Here is a 19,499-nt window from a genome sequence, read left to right on the forward strand (position 1 = left end):
CAGGAAATGGGGTTTACAGAGTATGTCACATGCTGAACTGGCATTCTCTGTGCCAATAATCTATTTAAGTCCTTCTTGCGTCCTCTGCAATGGAAGCCACGGAACAGGAAGCTGTGATACATTATCTGTATTATAAGGACATTTATACAGAAACACAAATATTTTTATAAAATAAATTTTATGTTATTTAAGATAAATTGTTCATAATTTCACAAACACATTTCAAATTACCTAAAAGGAGGCAGACAAACTGTTTCCTCCTCTTGACAGGACACTTCTAATCTTAACAAAAGTGATTTGCACAAGATTTAAAATATTCTTTCATCCTTTCATAAAGAAAAATATAAGACCTGAAAAAAAATCTGCCAAGACACTTTGACTCAATGTTAAAGGGTGGAATAAATTTTAGGTAAAGAAAGTAACACAGTGTGTGTGGGAAAATGCACAACAGAAAAATCAAATTTATTTTATTTTAACTACAGACTGACAAATGAACTCTCCTTACCTTCTTTTTCTTTTCAACCTGCCTACATTTTCCCTTTCATAGAAGAAAGTAGTAGTAATGAACTGCAAGTCCTACACTGTCTAGTAAAAACATCTTAAATTTAATAAATTATCTACACCTTTTACCCTAGCCGTCAAACTGAGTAGATATAGTATAGTTATAAAAAGAAAAGAAAGAACAAAATTTCATATCTTGACAGTCATTGCCTTAATTTACAACAACAGAATGTGGATTTGATCTATTACCTATGGCAGATTCTCAATCTATTTCAGAATGTATCCAGAAGTTTCCCTGCAGTTTCAAGTCCAGAAGTGAAAATTACAGTATATTCAAAAATTAAGGTATTTTATACCTTAAGTTGTAGTGGCAATGTACAGATTTACAATATTACTACATCTTTGATGTATTAGTATGACTGTCTGCAAGTATTAGTGGAAATTAAAATATCTGTAATTCTGCAAACCCTTACAGTGATAAAAGCTGTCTATACCTCTAGCATAATGGAAATAATATTTTAGCTCATTTTCTTGTGAGTACACATACATCATGTAACATGGGCAAGTAATAGCAAAGCAATCTGACTTTCCTCTGAGAAAACTCTCTCATCAGGTTGAGAAAGTACGCCATGGTTTTAGTGCCACTAACCAGAAAAGAATCTAGAGTAATATTCAAGTAAATTCAAAAGGGTATATAAAAAAAAACCTACCAGCTTTTTCAAAACATCTCAACTCAAATTGGGTCATGAAATAAGGACTGAAGAAAAGTCTGACTACCAGACTATGGATGTGGCCTAAATGATGTCCAGAATGTAGGGGGAAGAAAAAAAAAAGAAAAAAAAGAAAAAGAAAATTAAAAACATATTGCGACTCCTCTAGGGAAAAATGTAAGATGGAAATGTCATTTTTCCAGGTGGCATACAACACAAAATTGACTCATTATGAAAATTCTTTTCAACTTTTCCATAAATGAAAGGAAGAAGTCTTAGTAGATGAGTAGTCAAACAAGATGTCATGAACTCAAAAGGAGATTCAACTTGCTTTCGAATCAATTCAAGGTCCCAAAAGGATAAAATTAGAAACAAATAGAATCAATTAACTTATAAATCTGGTATGTTTACTAACAAATCAAAAATGGATGTAAAAGTATTGTTAAGCTTTGGAGGTTGTCTGTTAGTTTGTTTGGGTGCTGGGTTTTATTTTTTACAGAAAAAAAAGTTATTATTTCTCCCAGTCTGTCATGCCAGTCATATTATCTCATGAGCTCAGTAGCAGATGTTCACTACTACGTCTGATTTCTATCCCAGCCCTCAAGTTTGAAGCTTTTTAATCACAGGAAGGACCAGGTAAAAATATTTACCTCTAACAGCAAAGATCCTGTTTCCATTTTTGCCAAAGGCAAGCAAAGAAAAAGATTGCTCAGGAGCCCAAAAAGTAAAGATTTCTGCCTTCAAAACTCAAGTCAGTGGCGATCAACTGAAGCTAGTTTACATCTAAAAATGCAAACTGAAACTGGCAATGACTCTCCACTCAATAAGGGTTGGCAGGAACATCCAAGGAAGTGGTATTTTCCTTTCTTTTTTTTTCACTTCCTTGTTTTTACTCTATTCATAAATTGATTTGAAGTTACTCTAAGTCATCATCTTCTTCCAAGCAGTGGTCCTTTTATCCACTTTTTAGAAGCCATGCTAATGACATTCAAAGACCAATGCCCAGCAATAAGACATACAGGTAGAATATTTTAGATTGATTATTTCTACATAGAATATTTCATATTAAAAAAAAAATAAAAATAGGGGATTTTCCACTAATTTTCTTTGAAATTAGTTCCCTTTGAGTACTGCAAGTTCCTTCATTCTGCTCCATGAAGATGCAAACTAGACAAAACAACAGTTCTTCCCTGAAGAATTATTTTTAAAATGTGTTTCAGACTAAAATAACTTTTTTTTTTTCTTCCCCCAGATGATAGATGAAAGGTCTGGTATTTAAAAGAAAAGCAAAGACTACAACTAATACACAAGTGGTCTTGCCTAACACTGAGTCTGGTTTCAGTGTCTTTTAGTGCAGTAATCAGAAGACAGCAGGAAATTAGGCTTTTCAGCTACCACCAGTGTGCAATTTCTATCACAAAAACATGCTGTAGCCTAATCGTGTCAGTCAAGCAAGTGTGTGCTTAAGAGGAAAAGTCTGGATTGTTTTCTCCTGTTCCTAGCCTATGATATGATTCATTCACAAGTGCAACACAAACAGAAGTGGAAGAAAGGCTCTCTTTAGGTTAATTCTTTAAGCTATGCACTTAGTTGTAAGAACCAAACAGTTCAGTGTGCAAATTGCACAACAACTTGCATAGACCCAAAGCTGTTTGGTGTAAAAGAAATTTAAAGAACCAAAAATACATAAAAAACAAATTCTCAGCTATGTCAAACTTTACTAAAAACCAACAACTTACAGCATACCACATAGAATTGCAATATTATATGCTGTGACTTTGCAAACATCACATAAACAATATCAGAATAATGTCAGGAAATATTTAAGGCCTTACACAGATATGTGTCTTCCAAAGCTAATGGAAAAATGAATTTGTTCCATGTCAAGAAGCTTAGGCACAAAATTTTTTTCCATGTGGTCTCTCTTGTTCATGGACAGAATGCCAATTGCACATTTATTTTTCTGAATATATTTGATGGTTCTGCTGATACTGTAGCAATGTAAGGAAAGAAATCATTTCACTTTTTCCACAGGAAAAATAAAATGTTCCTGCTAAATTATTTTAACCACAGAAACACTTTTCCATCTAGTCCATCCAGCCTTTCACACCCCAAATTTATCTCCAGTGTATATAACAAATATGACATATATGCATATCACTTCCAGAGACACAGGTATTTTTCTGCTGAAGGAAAGGGTCCTAGAGGCACAGATGATCATCATCCCAAAAGTAACACAATTGTAGAAAAAAAAACTAAGAACAACAATCAGTTTTTACTATCATAAGAACTAAACTGAAACTATTACAAACAGATATACTGGCAGTACCACTAGCATAATTTTAATGGAAAAATGTACTATTTCACCTGTAAACGAAAGAGTAAATTTAATGGACTATGAAAACAGTGCCAATTACATGGCTTTTTAAATGGCAGTCTTTTCTTCAGTCAGGCAATTAATTTAAGAAAATAAAAAAATGTACTTAATCCTGCAATCAGCAATGTATGTTTTCTCCTTCCTAGTTGAAAATTTTCTTGTTTTCTACTACTGGTTGGTTTGGACTTCAAACATAAAGCAAGCCAAATTAATTGGATTGATAAAAATAATTTTTTGAGAGAGGAAAAAGAAGAATCTTCGGTTATGATAAAATGTCTTAATTTTTCTCCAACAATCCAGAACTGCCATGCTTGATATATTCACTGTTTAAATTAATTATATTTCTGTTATTTGTTTATTAATTCAGAAGAACTTTGCTCAAACACACCATGAGTTTCTTCTAATTTACCTGAGAAATGTCTGTTTTTCATTTGTTCTCCTGCCATGTGCTCCAGGCAACAATGTAAGTCATAATTCAATTAACCAAGTTGTTGAAAATAAATTGAATAAATTTATCACAGAGGTTGAAAGTTTACTAGAAGCCATTCAAAAAACTTAAATGGAAGCCTTCTCATGGTTACCAAAGTATTAAGTGACAATCCTGATTATGTAAGAATACTAACTGTAAGGTTTTAAGAAATTTGCAAAATACGTGTATACATGAAGATGTGTAAATACTCATGCATCCATTCTCCTACAGATTCTATCTCCTACGGATTTTTTTAATTCAGGAGAATTTTGTTTTGTGTTTGTTTTTTTTTTCCATATAAGACATATCAGATCAAAACAAAGAAAACCTGGAGAAAGCAAGGATACACTAAAATTATGATCATTTTGAGAAGACTTATAAAATCATTTTACAATTAAACAACATTAAGACTAAACATGTTTGAAATAAATGGTCAAATCAAGCCATTTTTATTTGAAACTCACTACAGTATGGGCAGACATGGACAAGCCTAGAAACAGGATTTATCAGAGAGGTAAGCTAGGAATAGGACTTAAAATTGGCATTCTGTAAGAATGTGAATGACAACAAACTGTAGACCTTGAACAATTCAGACACAATGAGCTACCTAGAATATATATAAGAGTTACAGGTCATAAAACTACACCTGTAACAATACAGCTGCTTTCCAGCTGTGGAAAACAACCACTAAATTGAACTTTAATAAAAAATCAGAAATAAAAAGGCTCAAATTATACGGAGTTTCAGTTTGGATGAAAACAGAAATCTGGATATTTCATCACTTTGACAAAGGAAACAAAGCTATTTTTATTTTTATTATGGAGATATTTTATTTTATATTTTATATTTATATTTTTATTATGGAGATATTCTGATTTGCTGTCATCCTTCATGGGACATTTAGTTTATTAATTTGGCCATGGAATACATTAAGCCAAAGGCTTTGTAAAGGAACTCACAGTGTGAAGGCTGCAGCAGGTTCTCTGAACCCTTTAAACACTCAGTAGAGCAGTGGATCAAGGTCTTTTAAAAAAAACAGGCATAACTGCCTAGGCCATAGGGTAAGATTGATATTCCCATTCAGCAAATTTGAAAAAGGTAAGGAAAAGGACTAGATTTTGCCACCAAAAAGGCCCAGTAGAGAACAACTCCAAGGTGGTCTCCTAACAAAGGACTCTGCTCCCTGACATGGAGGCAAACTGTTATGTTACTCTATCATCTCTTAGTAAAATAGAGTCTGAAATGTCACATCAGACATCCTAGGTGGCAGAGGGCCCAGTATATCCACAGAAAGGAAAGGACAATAGCTTCTGTTAATAAATACACCAAATTAGATATATATGGAAACAAGTCTTCCTAACTATGGAAGAATTTTTTTTCCTGTGAGATGAAGAACAGAATCCTCGAAAGAATGTTTTTTTTTTCCACTGAATTTTAGTAACTAGTTTCAAATTCTAAATACAAAAATAAAACTTTAAAGTTTAGGTGTTTTTCTAAGATAACTAGCAATAAATAAGAGGAAATTATGTTTCAGATTTATAAAGGGCAATTCCATGGGGGAAAAAATTATATTATGTCAGGAAAAAAATATGACCTATTAAAATCTTTTATTGCAGCTGCACAATAGAAGAAATGGCATGTAAAATGTCTTCATCTGCAGTTATACAAGAGATCAATTCCCCTATTGTATTCTAAGATCAGTGTAATTTTTTTCTAATCAATGCAATGAAATACTTCTTAAAAATACTTAACTGGAAATAGATCAAACGCAATTGAATTTACAGATATAAATATTCATTTATTCTAATTTTGCTAATATGACCTACATACTTGAATACATCAACAGAATAGAGATAGTACACAGTTCCACACTTGTCTAGTCTGTAGAACAGTAGTTTACTTGCATTTTATTTTGTGTTTTAGTGACCTCTGGTGGTTACATTCAAAGAAAACTGCTGTTTCCCACTTGCCTGAGAAAAGAACTTTAAAAATACCCAAAACATTAATTTTTCAAAGACAAGTAAATTAAAGGCTTTTGGCATGCATTATGTGAAAGTTTACTTCAGCCTTTAAAATGAGGTTGAGGCTCCTTCTCTTTCCTAAAGTTTTTTCTGCCTCTTTAGGGATTAATGCTACTATTTATAAAACCATTTTAACAACAACAACAAAAATTTAATGGTACAGATTCAACATCAAGGATAGAGGAGCTATCCTTAAATAAATGTCTAAATGGGTAGAAGGCAGTATGGGGTAGAAATAAAGAATCAGTTTTTTAATATGTAAGGGCCAGCAGTGGTAACTTGCACAAGTCTCTACCACGTCCTGTGCTACTTTAAAAGTACAAAAGAAATCCCAAGTGATGAGTGTATAATGAAGTAACAGAAAAACTGCAAAGAGGCCATGACTGAGTGATAACAACTGGAAAGAAGACTTGATATAAATAGCATGGTACACATAGGGAGCAAAAATAATTCCAGAATCTCACATTCACAAGCTCTCAATTGACTTTTCACACTTGGGAATAAATTTTGGAGCCAGAGGCGATCACTTCTATTTAACAGGAAAAAAAAATCAAACAGTTATCAAATAAAATTAGAAGTTACTAGGAATGGAAGAGGAAAGAAAACACAAAAAACCCCACCAAGACTCAGATCACCTACATCTTCAGACTGTAAGACCTGGATCACAGAGTGTCATTTTAGATTATGTTGCTCAGCTCAAGACACGGCTTGATTTTGTCATTTCCTAAATTGTAACAGCCACCAATAAACTTTACCTTGAGCATCAGATGGTTCATATGAGAGGCTAAATTATAGCATTATATTTATTTCTGTATATAATGCTGATAGAAAGGTTTGCTTTGTGCTGGCTTTCTTTAAGCACCACACAACATAAAATAGCTGACAGTTAACAAGGAAGCTCAACCAACTCATAGATTCCTCTGAAGGGAGCAGAGGGGAATACGAGTCTAGATGAGAAATTCCTAAACTACTCCTTATTTTTCCTATAAATGAACTATTGAGTTTTGTGTACTGCCACAGTTATTTTATTTTACATTATATATGCAAAAATAAATTTGAACACAGGAAAATATTAGAATTCAATGGTTTTTTTGATCATTCTAATTTTGTGTAAGCACTAAAATATTTTTTAGTTCAGAATTATTACTTCGAGAGAAAAAAATTTGGAACGAATGTCATTAAATAAAGCACAGTAGATGCATTTTTAACCCAGACTTCTTAATTATAAAAATATTCTTAATTTCTCAATGAATGTATATAAAAACTAATTTTAATTAACATAAGAATGCGGCCAGAAAGTTAAAATGGAAGTTAATTTTCCCTTCTAGTCCTTCAATTTAAATGTCACTGGTCTTGGACTTAACCTGATTTTTGAAGTATATGGATACTTCTAAAAATGCTAAATTCCAATTGTGAATGACTTGTGTGTTCAAATTAAAAAAAAAAAAAAAGCACTGGAAACATTTTGAACAAAATATTATCATGTATAACTACTTCAATCTATTGCTTTTAAATACAAAAGTTGACATAGGATATGTGTTTTCTGATGGAAACTGGGAAGCTAGAGAAATTATTGCTAAACATGTTAGTGCTAACCTCCTGAACAAACACCTTAAGCCAAAAGCCATATGGACATCTCAAAATTACTTTTGAGTATTTTAACTTTAAAAAGTTAAATATCAGAAAAAAATCAGCCACATAAAAGAGCATACTTAAATTGTGACCTGGAATTCAATTCTTGTGAAACTGTCAGTATTGAAAGACTTTGACCAAACTTCAGTGACTGTAACTACAAGGACTTTTGCCCCACTTTGGAACTTTACAAAACAAACAGCAAACCCTAGGTAACAAAAAGAATGTTTTGAGTTCAGCTTTCACTACAGAAAGCCAATGTTAAGAAATACAGCAAAATAATCACAATCATTTCTAAAATTCATTAAGAAGAACCCAGAGGTACCTAAACCAACAAAAACTTCCCTCAGCTGCATTTACAAAGGAGTCAGGTATTAACCACTGGTTGTATCCTCCTACATCAGATCTACACAGCACACAGGCATATTTACAGCTCGTGTTTTGCGGTTGGGTCTTACATTCAAACATCTATTAAACTGAAGTTCTGGCTTCACCTCATGAAGAAGAAATGTCACATTCACACTTGAAACAGACATTAAATAGCATGTTCTGTCAAGATTTCACAATCTGTGTGCATGTGTCACATGCAAGAAAACAACATTAATACCACTAAATCTAATCAGTCTTCTGTTTAAGTCAACTACTGACCATGTAATATCAAACAAGAATTAAAAACACTTTTCTTCTCCAAAGAAAATTACTTGCCCTTCACTACACACGTTCTTCAAGAACTGTAAGAAACCTCAAATTAGTCCCATCTCAACAAATTCTTTTTTGAAAAAAGATCCCTAAGAATCAGTTAAACTATTTTATATTAATTACAATAATTACATTTCACAATAACCAAATGTATCAACAGTTTCTTCTTTCTACTTGTACAAAAAGTATGACATTTGATTTCATTTCATCTACTTGATTTCAGGAAAAGGAGAGAAAAATGCTAATTTTATCATTGGTGGCCACAGGTTAGTAAAGATCAGAACTACAACAACACAGAATAAGCTTGCAAATTTCTACATTTAATTAACTGATTATATTAAACTTTACATGTATGAGTTAAAAATAAAGCAGGTTTCAAAACAAAAAAAGCTGTGAAAGCTTCTGACATAAATAGTAATATCATTAAAAAAACTCTCTTCTGAAAAAAAAAAAGGAAAGTTACCTCAGAAACAGGTACATTTTCGCCAAGTTCAGATGTGTGTAATGCCAGTAAACCAATCACTCGAGCAACATTAGCACGTCTGTGTATCAAATAAATATTTTGTGTGGGAAATATATTTACAAGATACTACAAAAACAATTATATCTTGTTTATATTCTACACAGGTTGCTATGGACAGAAAAATTTGATGTCCTATTTACACCTCAGATTTTCTTCTTATTTCTATTTTTTTGTATCAACAAGTTATTTCAGTGTTTCAGCCCAATTTAGCAATATATGCATAAAGACATTTATTTCCTCTAGCTCTGAAGTGTCAAGGTTCTTTAGTTTGCTAGCATTATTAATAGTCACACTCATCTTAATTTTTTATATAATACAGAAAGCCCCTGAAATTTAGAATTTCATGATAGCTGACAAAACAGAATCAGCAAATCAGTTTTCAATGTTTCATTAAAGGGAAAAAATGGAATAAAATCAACGTTTATGAAACAAACAGCAGAGGGCACTATCACATTGAATTGTTCCTGACAGGTATTACCACTATAGTTATTTTACTCTGTTGTGGTATGGAGTTATTTTATTCAGTGATTTTAAGTAACTTTATTTGATATACTAAATCCAATATTATCTGGATAAAATTTTAGAGATTTTCTATAATCTTTGCTCCTGTATTAATATTAATATCCTGCGCTATATTAATTCAACAGTGAAAAAATTCCATTTTATATTATTATACTGCCAGTCAGATACCACAGCAGTCTGGCAGGCTAAAAAACTCCTCAAATAACCTTTTAATAAATATCTTTAATAAAATTCAGTGACACGTCTGCATTTGAACACATAAATTTAAAATAGTTGTTACTTACACATCCCAGTTGGTGGCTGCACGCAACTGCTGTATCAATATAGGGAACTACAGTTTAAAGAAGATAAATAAACATCAGTGAATTTCAATGAAGTGATAAATGATGAATGATATGATAAACAAATTATAAACAAGAAATCAAAATATAAGAAATTTCATAAAAATATACTTGGATGGAGATTTCTAAGAGTATTATCACATACAAATACTGCAGATACTGTGCAAACACTGATTAAAGTGTTAATTTTTAAAATTAAAATTTTTCATTTTAAAAATTAAAAAGCCTGAATGGAAAAATATGAGTATTTTTCTATATTTTTGCCTTAAACTAAACTACTAAATATGTATCTTAATGTCAGGTCTTTTTTTAAAATCTGAGTAACACTATTTAGAGAAAAAAGGTCTGATTCTTTCACCTACAAGCACAGAGATCAGCATATAGTATTATAGAGCATATTAAATTATTTTGTGAGTCTGTATCAAAATAGTTGGCAAATACCAGAATAATGAATGTTAACATATATAATCAGCCATTTAAGAACCAAACTGCATAATTACTAACTCATTTCTAAAATGAGTTATTCAGTTATAACTGAATAACTCATTCAGTAGGCTATTCAGTTACTGTATTATTGCTCCCCTTGCTCCAAATTCTCCAGTGATAATAGAATACTCCTTCCAGCAATTCTGTTTCTGGGTTTCTCAAGAATGTTACAGCATAAGACCTACCACTCCTTCCAACCTAAATGCTCTTCATCCAGTTTTCTGGTAGTGCAATTTTTTCTTTAGTATCTTATATTCCAACAATAACACATCTCAGCTTTTAACTTAGGTACTTTATTACAAATGTAGGAGAGCAAAATAATTTATTTCCTATTAAATAAAATGAAAAGTGCTCATCTTAGGATACCTTCTGGGATACCTTTATATAAGCAGGGAGTGGTGGGGGAGGAATCTATTTCTCTTCTGCACATGCAAGACTTGAAGAAATACGTTAAACCACTACAGACCATACTAGCAAAATTATTTGTCTGTGAGAAAATGGTTTTGGAAACATGAAACCCCAAAACAGATTCTTCAGAGAGCATGGTCACTCTTTGAAGCCCTGTTTACTGAAAGTTTTACTGCCTGTGCTTTAGAAAGCTTTCTTGCTATTCTTTACAGACATATGACCAAATAAACTTAATTTAACAATTCATACATGAACTCTTTACAGTATCCTCTGCCATTTAATGATTTACAAAGACTAATTTTTCATCATACATTATTTTACACTCTTCATAAAGGTTAAACATTTAACCTCAACATTTTTGCTAATGCAAAAGAAGTATATGTAAATGTATCAGAAATCTAAGACAAATAATTCGTTTCCCTCAGCTCTTTTAAAAAATGTAATATGGAATTTAATATTATTTTTGGGTTTTTTTTACTTTAATCAGCAACGTATTTTTGCCAGTACACCATTGACTTTTCCAAACACAACTAAAAGCAGCTAATTTTTGATACAATGGCAAATATGTAAACCATGTTGATTCCTTCAAAGCTCTTTTCCTTACCAGCTGAGAACTAATTAGCCTGTTTGCAATCTCCTTGTGGACAACCAAAGTGCACAGGTAGTACAGTAAGTTCAGTTTAGAACGTGCTGCCCCTGTATTCTTCTCATTGGAATCAAGCAGGGAACACACTCTTTTCAAGAAGCTATTCCAGTCCATGTCTTTCATAGATGACAGCTTCTCAACTAAACCATAAGAGGATAACAAATAGTTAATGATTCTTTGATGTAGTTTTAACACACTACAAAGTAACATCACCACGAATAAGTAAGTTCCAAAGTTTGAATCTAATTATAATTTTAGGACTTAAAATACTAAAGAAACATATTAGAATTCATGTCTGAAGATTACAGAAGTCAAAAAGGAAGCAAGAAGAGAAATAAAGGATAAAAATTCAGCAACAAAAGCCTCAAAACATATTTGTAAGTGCAAACCTGCTAAGTCCTTCATTTAAGGAAATATTTATTTGCATTATATTTAGGAAAGGAAGAAGTTGTCCTTCATAATTACTAATTCTTAATAACTAAAGTTTTCTTAATAAGTAAAGTAGGAAAACCTAAAGAAAATCAATGAAATCTGCTCACAATAAATAAACTGAAAACATCTTTAATGACTCCTACAGGTAGGTACCCATGTAGCTAAGCCTTAGCAAATCAGGACATGGATGATTTCCAAAGGAGCATAAAAAAATCAAGTCACATGGACAATTAACATATATCCTGTGGTTCAATTCATTGACCATTGCACATGAATTGAGATTTTTTTCAGACTTCCTTATCAGCCTCAACAGTTAACTTCAGTCTAGCAGCCATATACTCCCTCAGTTTCGGTATTTATTAATAACTTATCTGCCATTCTGCTATGCTCCAGTATAGACTATTTGAAGGCACATTTTCTGTCTTTTATGCCGATTTTACAGTCAAGTAACACCACCTCCTAATGCAGGCAAATATACATTAGTAGAGTTGGAAATAGGTTTGGCTTCCAGGTATTCATTTAAATTTTCCATATTATCTTTAATCATTATTGACAAGCAGCATCAAATTCAGTATCTTCAAAGACTATCAGAAAGTTGTCCAGAAGAAAGCTATAACTCTGAATGCATTCCAACAATAAAAAACACTGTCCCATATTAAATAAATGCTGACAACAATTAAATATATCAGAACATCAGTGTGATAATTACTTAAATGTAATATGAAACATTAGGCAGTGGAATCTGATCATCTTTGGATTAATCAAATTTAAAATATTTTTTAATTAAGACTGATTACAGTCTTGACTGAGAGATTGGGGAATGTTGTGTTCCCTTCCAAATATAAAATTTCTTCAACAAATGAACTCTTCAAAATACATCCTTTATAGTAAGAAAAGATTAACTATTATGCCTAGGAAGAGGTGCTATGTGAATTCTAGAAAAACTACATATCTGGCTGATAACCCTCTTCAAGCACAGTCCAGTATTTTCCTTTAAAAGACTAGAGGAAATATTCCAGGGGAAGAAATATTACACACATGACAATGAGCTGGCTTTAGTTTTCAGAAATATTTCTAGACATTGAAAATTAGCAACAACAAAAAGACAAATCCCAAACAACTTCACATTATCTTTTGGGACATTAGTGCCATAACACCTCAAGATTAAATGTGGGACTGGCAAGGCTGTCTAGTATTGTGGCTGATCAAGAGTGCACATTTTAAGATCCTGCTGCCACTTGCTTACCTGCATTTGTCAAATTTTAATAAATTTGATTGAATATTTCAGTTTAAATCTCTCAGTTGGAAAAGAATATGCTAGTTTTCCCAAACTAAACACTGATGACTGCCTCATGGCAAAAGTTTTGAGCCTGGGCTTATAACTCAGGAAAGCAGAATAGAAAGGAATATTGTTAAAGTGTTTGTACTTGAAAAGTCTACTCAAAATTGGTCTAGCTAAAAATATTGCATATACAACTATAGTTTCAGAAAAACTAGTTCTGAAACTGTGACCTTGTATAATCTACAAGGAGAGGTTACAGGTCTTACAACAGTGAGTTACAGCAGCACATGCAGAACTTGTTAGAATCTTCAGCAGATCCATACCTGAATGTGCTGGTATATGTAAAGTTTTCGGGTCAAATCTAACTGGTACATGCTTCATTATCTGGAAGAAAAACCAACACATTACAACTAGTTTTAATACATTTCTAGAAAATCTCCAAGTAGTAGAATGTTAGAATACAATGAAGCAAAATTTGTACAGGATGGGTGGGTGTACATGCTACTGCTCATTACTGAGGAATTTTCCATTGTTTTCTGGTATGTATTTCTTCCAAGCAAATATCTGAGATTTAACTCTATGTTTTTTTATATAATTATATTGCTAGTATTTCCATTTACGTGATTTTTAAAATGGGATTACACAGGATTTTTTCAGTTTACATTTTTATCTTGTTTGTTTGCAGAAGAATACTTGCATTTGGGTTTCAAAAGCTACTGAAAGGAACTATGCAGATGATAGCTTACAAAAAGTTTTAGCAGTTCATTTCCATACAGTAAATACATATATACACTAGACCATTCCTGAATATAAAAAATTATATTATCAACAGCTAATCATTCATCAGGTATAGGGTTTTTTTCCCCTGCAAAACCATAATTTTCTTTTAGCTAATGAAATTGGATGACTGCTCAGTAATTGAGCGTTTGAGTGTGATTTTCAGTAAATAAAGAACTTTTAAAAAGGCAACTGTGTAATGGAATTTAGCCTTTGACAGATGAAGTCTTAGCGTAAGTAGAGAACTATTTTTCTTAAAAAGGTCTTCAATTCCACAGATCTGCAGAACACAGGAAAATTTTACAATTTAAGCTGACATTTCAGCTTTTAATATTTTGCCAGCGTCTAGCAAATCCCTTTCCAGGAGATTAAATGGCAAGCTCTTCAGATTTACCAGGTGTCAGTATCATCCTTTAGTCTGAAAAGCAGACTACAGAGTCATCACCAAGCAGGCAGTCTCTGATTATATGTCCCTGGAACTTAGTGGGCTATTTTGCATTAATTCTGAGTCTGGCATTGCTTGCTAAGGAGATTAGTCTACATGTGCTCATCAGTATGTGCACCTACCCCTAATCTCATCTCTTATACTTGTAGTAAGAAGAGGAGCAGTTACAGACTAAGGCTTTGTGTCAGAGTCCTGAGACAGAACTGAGAAATTACCAGTAGTAGCATTCAAACATATAATTACCTTTGAAAGTGTCCACTAGGAGCAATGTCTCTCACCCCAAACATATTAAAAGAGTATTATTTGGTAGTTACTTACCTAGCTGTGTAAGATTTTTAGTTTTTCAAAGCGTTAAGAAATCGATTAAAACAAACCAAAAGAATTGTTAATACTAAAGCAATACAGCAACTAAAAGCTGTAAGATATTCCTAATGAGTTAAGATGCTCACTTCCAACAAAAAATCTTGCATTCTTCACAAGTAAAGTAAAATTCATAAGTTGAAGGTTGATGAGTAAAGTTGATAAAAACTGATAAGACTGCTTCATTTTTTCTGGCACAGAAACAAAAGGAAGATAAAGGGGCTCTTGCCTATCATTCTTTCTACCAATACATCCTCCTATAAATGCACAGTACATTGTCATTGCAATGCAGAGCACTGTTTCTTTTTTTGTTTGCTCTTTACTGTCAAACTTAAGTGTGAATTTCCTGCTCAGGAGACTCATTACAAATTGTTAGCATATTAGAATCCAAATGACAGAAATAAGATAGACATTTCTTGTAACCTCAGGTGTTCTTTAAAGAGAGAAAATAAATTCATGTTGAATAAAAACATCACAGTTGAAGTCTAAATAGTAACAAACATTATTCTGTAAAAGTCTAACTCCTAATCTAGAAAACTTCATAGATGCCTTTGTTTTCAGTATAATAAACCAAAGTTTTGTGTTCATTTAACAGATATCAAAGCAAGTTATCGGAAAACAAATCTACAAAAGCACTGAACACAGCCTTTAGTAGCTTCTATTGCTTGTAAGATATTACTTAATAGTACTATTCAATCCCAAAATAACTCATTTCTATAAATTAGCAACACAATAGGATTATAAAGACTGCCAAAAAATTGTATGACAGATTGCTAGATAACTGGGTGGAACTGTTTTAGAATGAGAACTATAAAATGTAGGAAAGGAGTTTCACCCTGATTAAAACTTTATCTGCAAAAATAGCCTCAACCACAAGTTCCTGAATCTTACATTTTATTTTTCTATACCTTTGGATTGTCAATGATTGGTGTCACAATAAGATCAGATTCAGTATAAATGAGGTCCTTCAATTTTGACTCCATATCCTGCTGACTTGAGCACACATTTTCAGCCTAGAACAAGAACAAACTTTTTTTATAAACTGTTTTGTACCAAAAAAGAGTTAATTCATGTTTATTCACAAAATACTTCATTTCAATATTATATGAAGCAGTCTGGCCATGGAAACATACTCCAATTTGCTTTTTATTTATATAGCAGATAGGACCAACTAAAAAATCTGGTAAGAGAGACATACCAGAAGAAAAAGCATTAGGTCAAAATGTAGATTGAGATGGAAAAAGGTAACTTGTCTTTTATGCACTAGGGGAAAAAAAAAAAGGAGACTAAGAATCTTTCTTAACTCCTACATCTGAAGTTCTGTAAATATTTTTTTCAAACAACTTGCACACTTAATTGTGGAAGGATGCAAAAGAAAGGTGACTATGCCACAGAGTTCAGGCTAAAACTCTGACTGTAGAGATAACACATCCCTCAATGTATACCTTTTACTCACTTTTTTCAAGCACGAATCTCCTTGTGAAGAATTTTTGATTGGGATAGTAGTAGCATCACGTACTTCTACTGCAGAGTTAGTTCTAGGCGTGGGACGAGAACTTCAGCAAAAGAAAGAAAAAAATAAAAAACAAAAAGATTACAGATTAAGTTTCATTGCAAACTACTTTTTTGTTCATGCCATACAGCAAATTTTCAAAGCTGACAAACATAAATTACACAATATTCTGCCTGCTCCATTAACTAAACACAAAATTTCTGTCTTTAAATGTGTTCTGACAAGGTTAGGATTTCTTTGCCAGTTAGAAATGGGAAGATGGTATTTTGTTGAAATTATTAAATGAATGTAATTTGATTATTTTCTCAGCCATAATGACTTTACAAACTGGAGGCTAAACCATTATTACCTTAACTCCTAATAACAAAAAACACAAATTAAACAAAGCATATTAACTTGACAAAATATTGCAATTTATTTTATGTTATTCTCTTCTGACTGCCAAGTTTTGGCTAAGTAATGGGAATTAAAAACCTCCTAATTTTTGTGTATCGTTGTGAACTGGGTTTACCTTTTGCTTCTTCTTTCTAAAATCCTGTCCGCTAATTAGAAAATTAAGACAGGAGAGACCAGAATACTGCCAAGTTGCAATTGTCATAATGCTGCTAGTGAACTTGGGCTTTATAGTACACAATAATTTAAATTAAAACATTTAAAATCAGCTTTAGAATTATCTTAATTGGCAGGCCAGGAAACTAGTTAAATCAACAACTTCGAATGAACATGCTTTCTTAATCAGCAGAAAGTAAAAGACACATTTAGTTGCAAATCAGATTTCTTTATTAGAAAAAAACAAACTAAACTAAAAATATAATGACCAAACAAAACTGATGACACTCAGGAAATCAGTGATCAAATGAACTAATGTAATAGTTCTCATCTTCCATCTATTTTCAACAGAAATTTAAATTTAAAGGGCAAAATGAAGGAATGCCAAAATATTATGTACATAAAAATATATGAAATATCCTAATTCTTATGGTAAAAAAAAGTATCAGGATGTGCTTGGAATTTTAGTTCCTAAACAAAAAAAAAACCCTTGTGATTTCTAGCTAGGAGGCTGGACAAATGATACTAAGTTGACATGTTTCAAAAGGTGTAGATTTGTTAAATATTTTTTTTCAATTAATTCAACTAATTTTCTTTCATATATGTTTGAGATACAGATAATAGTACCTATTTTTTCAGTTCTCAGATGGTTTCTCAGATTAAGGCAAGAGATTGCTGAATTAAACTAGGTAAAATGAATGAGATCTATTCCATTTGCACAAGTAGAAGAAGTCACTGCTCCTGTTAAAAGCTGATTAACCACTCCAGCAGTTAATTAGTCTGGTGCAAAGTGCCAGGTAAGCAAGTTTCTTTCACTTCAATGTTTTAATACTTTACTAGACATCACATACAATGCTTTCTAAAGTTATACCATTGAAGGAAAGAGAATTTCAGAACAGATTTCTTTTGTTTGCATTACATTTCAAATTTTGTATTTAAATTAATGTACTTAAAAATAAACTACACTGCTAAAAAAATATTATTTGGATTCCACCAATAAAAACCAAATGGTTATAACATTTTTAATACCATTGTAGCCTTTCTTTTGAACAGTTGGCTAAATCAAATGCTACTTGAATTTACTAATAATATATGTTTAGCTGTGATGATAAAAGTTATAAGTGAGATAAGAATTAATACTTTATTAAAACCAACTAAAATTAACTTTTGTACACAGTATGATGTACAGAAGTCAAATTTCAGGTTATACAAGAAGCTTAAAAGAGTATTTTCAAACTGCAATATTTCTGCTTTATGTTGATAAGAGAAATGTTGATTTCACTAGATAATCTTGGCCTGAAAGCTAGGAGAGTTTCAGAATCAGGCCTCAACTAAAACAAATCACTGTTAAATCAATCACTATTTTTTTACTTAATACCCATGTAGCACTTAATAGACTGTTACCAATGCCTGGTGATGAAAAGCTGCAGGCAGAATTTATTAACAGATCATACGCTGAATGCTTATTCTTATGTATTTAAAGAAATCATTCTCCAAGCCTATTCTTATATGCATGAAGTAAGAAAGGTCTAAACAAATTTCAGATCAGAGCTTTCTGTTTAGACAGACAATTAAGTAATCAAAAGTTTACTTTCAAAAATGAGAACAATAACGTCATATAAGCTTTAACTACACACACTGCTTTCCCAGCTCTTCAAATGTATTCTAGTATTTATTAACTGGTAATAGAAAACTTAAAAGGAGACACAAACACAATGTTACAGTCATAATAATAAAATGTTTGAAGAGACAGTGGAGGAAAAAAACAACACTAAACATACACGATTACAAGGAGGTTTTCATACCTGAGAAGAAATATAGATTCATTTGATTCACCATCAACTACACTTTTGGGGCGCAATTCAGTATGAGTTTCTAACAAAAAAAGAACATGACCTTGTATTCAGAGGTTAAAATCAAATAAAACATAGGGAGTAATATGTTGGTAGGATTGATAAAATAACTAAAAAATAACATAAGGAGCAATATTACCTATTTTGAAAGAATTGCTTGATGGTTTAGGACCTGCCCTTGAGGATGACAGGTTATCTAGATTGTTATGAGCATCCACTGACTCTTTGGCACTCCAAGAAATTGATGACTCTGTGTCTTCTCTGCTGTTTAATAAATTATATTAATTATAGATCTTTTTAAAAAGAGGATGGATATTAAAATCAATTCATTATATCCAAGATCTGTTGCAATTGTTAGCATACAGTTTAGCTGTCATTCTCTAGAACAATATCCTCTTTAAACATGTGTTGCACATACTTTTTATATTGGTAATGGCAATGATGAAAAATAAGTTTACAGCAAATAACTTGGAGAATATTAAAAATTCTAGCATTAGAATTTAAATGAAGGACATTAAAAAAGTTAAATTATTACCCCATAATAACATACAGATACTAAAGAAATACTAAAAACATTACAGAAATTTTAATCTTCACAGGAAAAAGTCACAACAAACCTCTGTCAAATTATGAAGTCTGTAGCCTAGATTAAAACCACATTTTTGTGTATGTAATGATTTAAATGTCATACTTAAATGCAATTTTATTGATTTTGGTTGTCTGGGTGTTTTTTAACATGTCCTTAGATTACTCACATGAAACTGGGTCATAAAACCTTAATGAAGGCTCTCCAGGATATCAATTATTAAACCCACACCGCAAATAAAATAGATACATGGGCCTCACAGTTGGAAAAGAGAGAGAGAGTATTGAGCTTCTGCTGCATGTCAAGCCAACGTTTTATATTTTTCGTATTTGCCAGTTAGTGCACACATCAGCAGATATTTCAGAGG

General features: G+C 32.0%; 1 protein-coding gene across 5 annotated transcripts in view; it reads right to left on the reverse strand.

The window, feature by feature from the left end:
* Positions 1–19,499, reverse strand: part of ULK4 (unc-51 like kinase 4) — a 214,672-nt gene that overhangs the window by 182,672 nt on the left and 12,501 nt on the right. For 4 of the 5 annotated variants that reach the window (XR_015772489.1, XM_088055085.1, XM_088055082.1 and 1 more), the window contains exons 10-17: positions 18,686–18,810; positions 18,499–18,568; positions 16,088–16,187; positions 15,540–15,644; positions 13,373–13,433; positions 11,294–11,475; positions 9,739–9,785; positions 8,873–8,951 (exon numbers count right to left, since the gene is read on the reverse strand). Coding sequence is in view for 4 of the 5 variants with exons in the window: in XM_088055085.1 (XP_087911211.1) it covers positions 8,873–8,951; positions 9,739–9,785; positions 11,294–11,475; positions 13,373–13,433; positions 15,540–15,644; positions 16,088–16,187; positions 18,499–18,568; positions 18,686–18,810 (769 nt within the window). In the remaining variant the exon portion in view is untranslated. The remainder of the gene's footprint in view (positions 1–8,872; positions 8,952–9,738; positions 9,786–11,293; positions 11,476–13,372; positions 13,434–15,539; positions 15,645–16,087; positions 16,188–18,498; positions 18,569–18,685; positions 18,811–19,499) is intronic. The other variant, XM_088055074.1, reaches the window with a different exon arrangement.

The sequence above is a fragment of the Pseudopodoces humilis genome, chromosome 1, assembly GCF_049639895.1.
Source record: "Pseudopodoces humilis isolate 2021_Gansu_Grassland_sample_001 chromosome 1, ASM4963989v1, whole genome shotgun sequence".
Classification (NCBI taxonomy): domain Eukaryota; kingdom Metazoa; phylum Chordata; class Aves; order Passeriformes; family Paridae; genus Pseudopodoces; species Pseudopodoces humilis.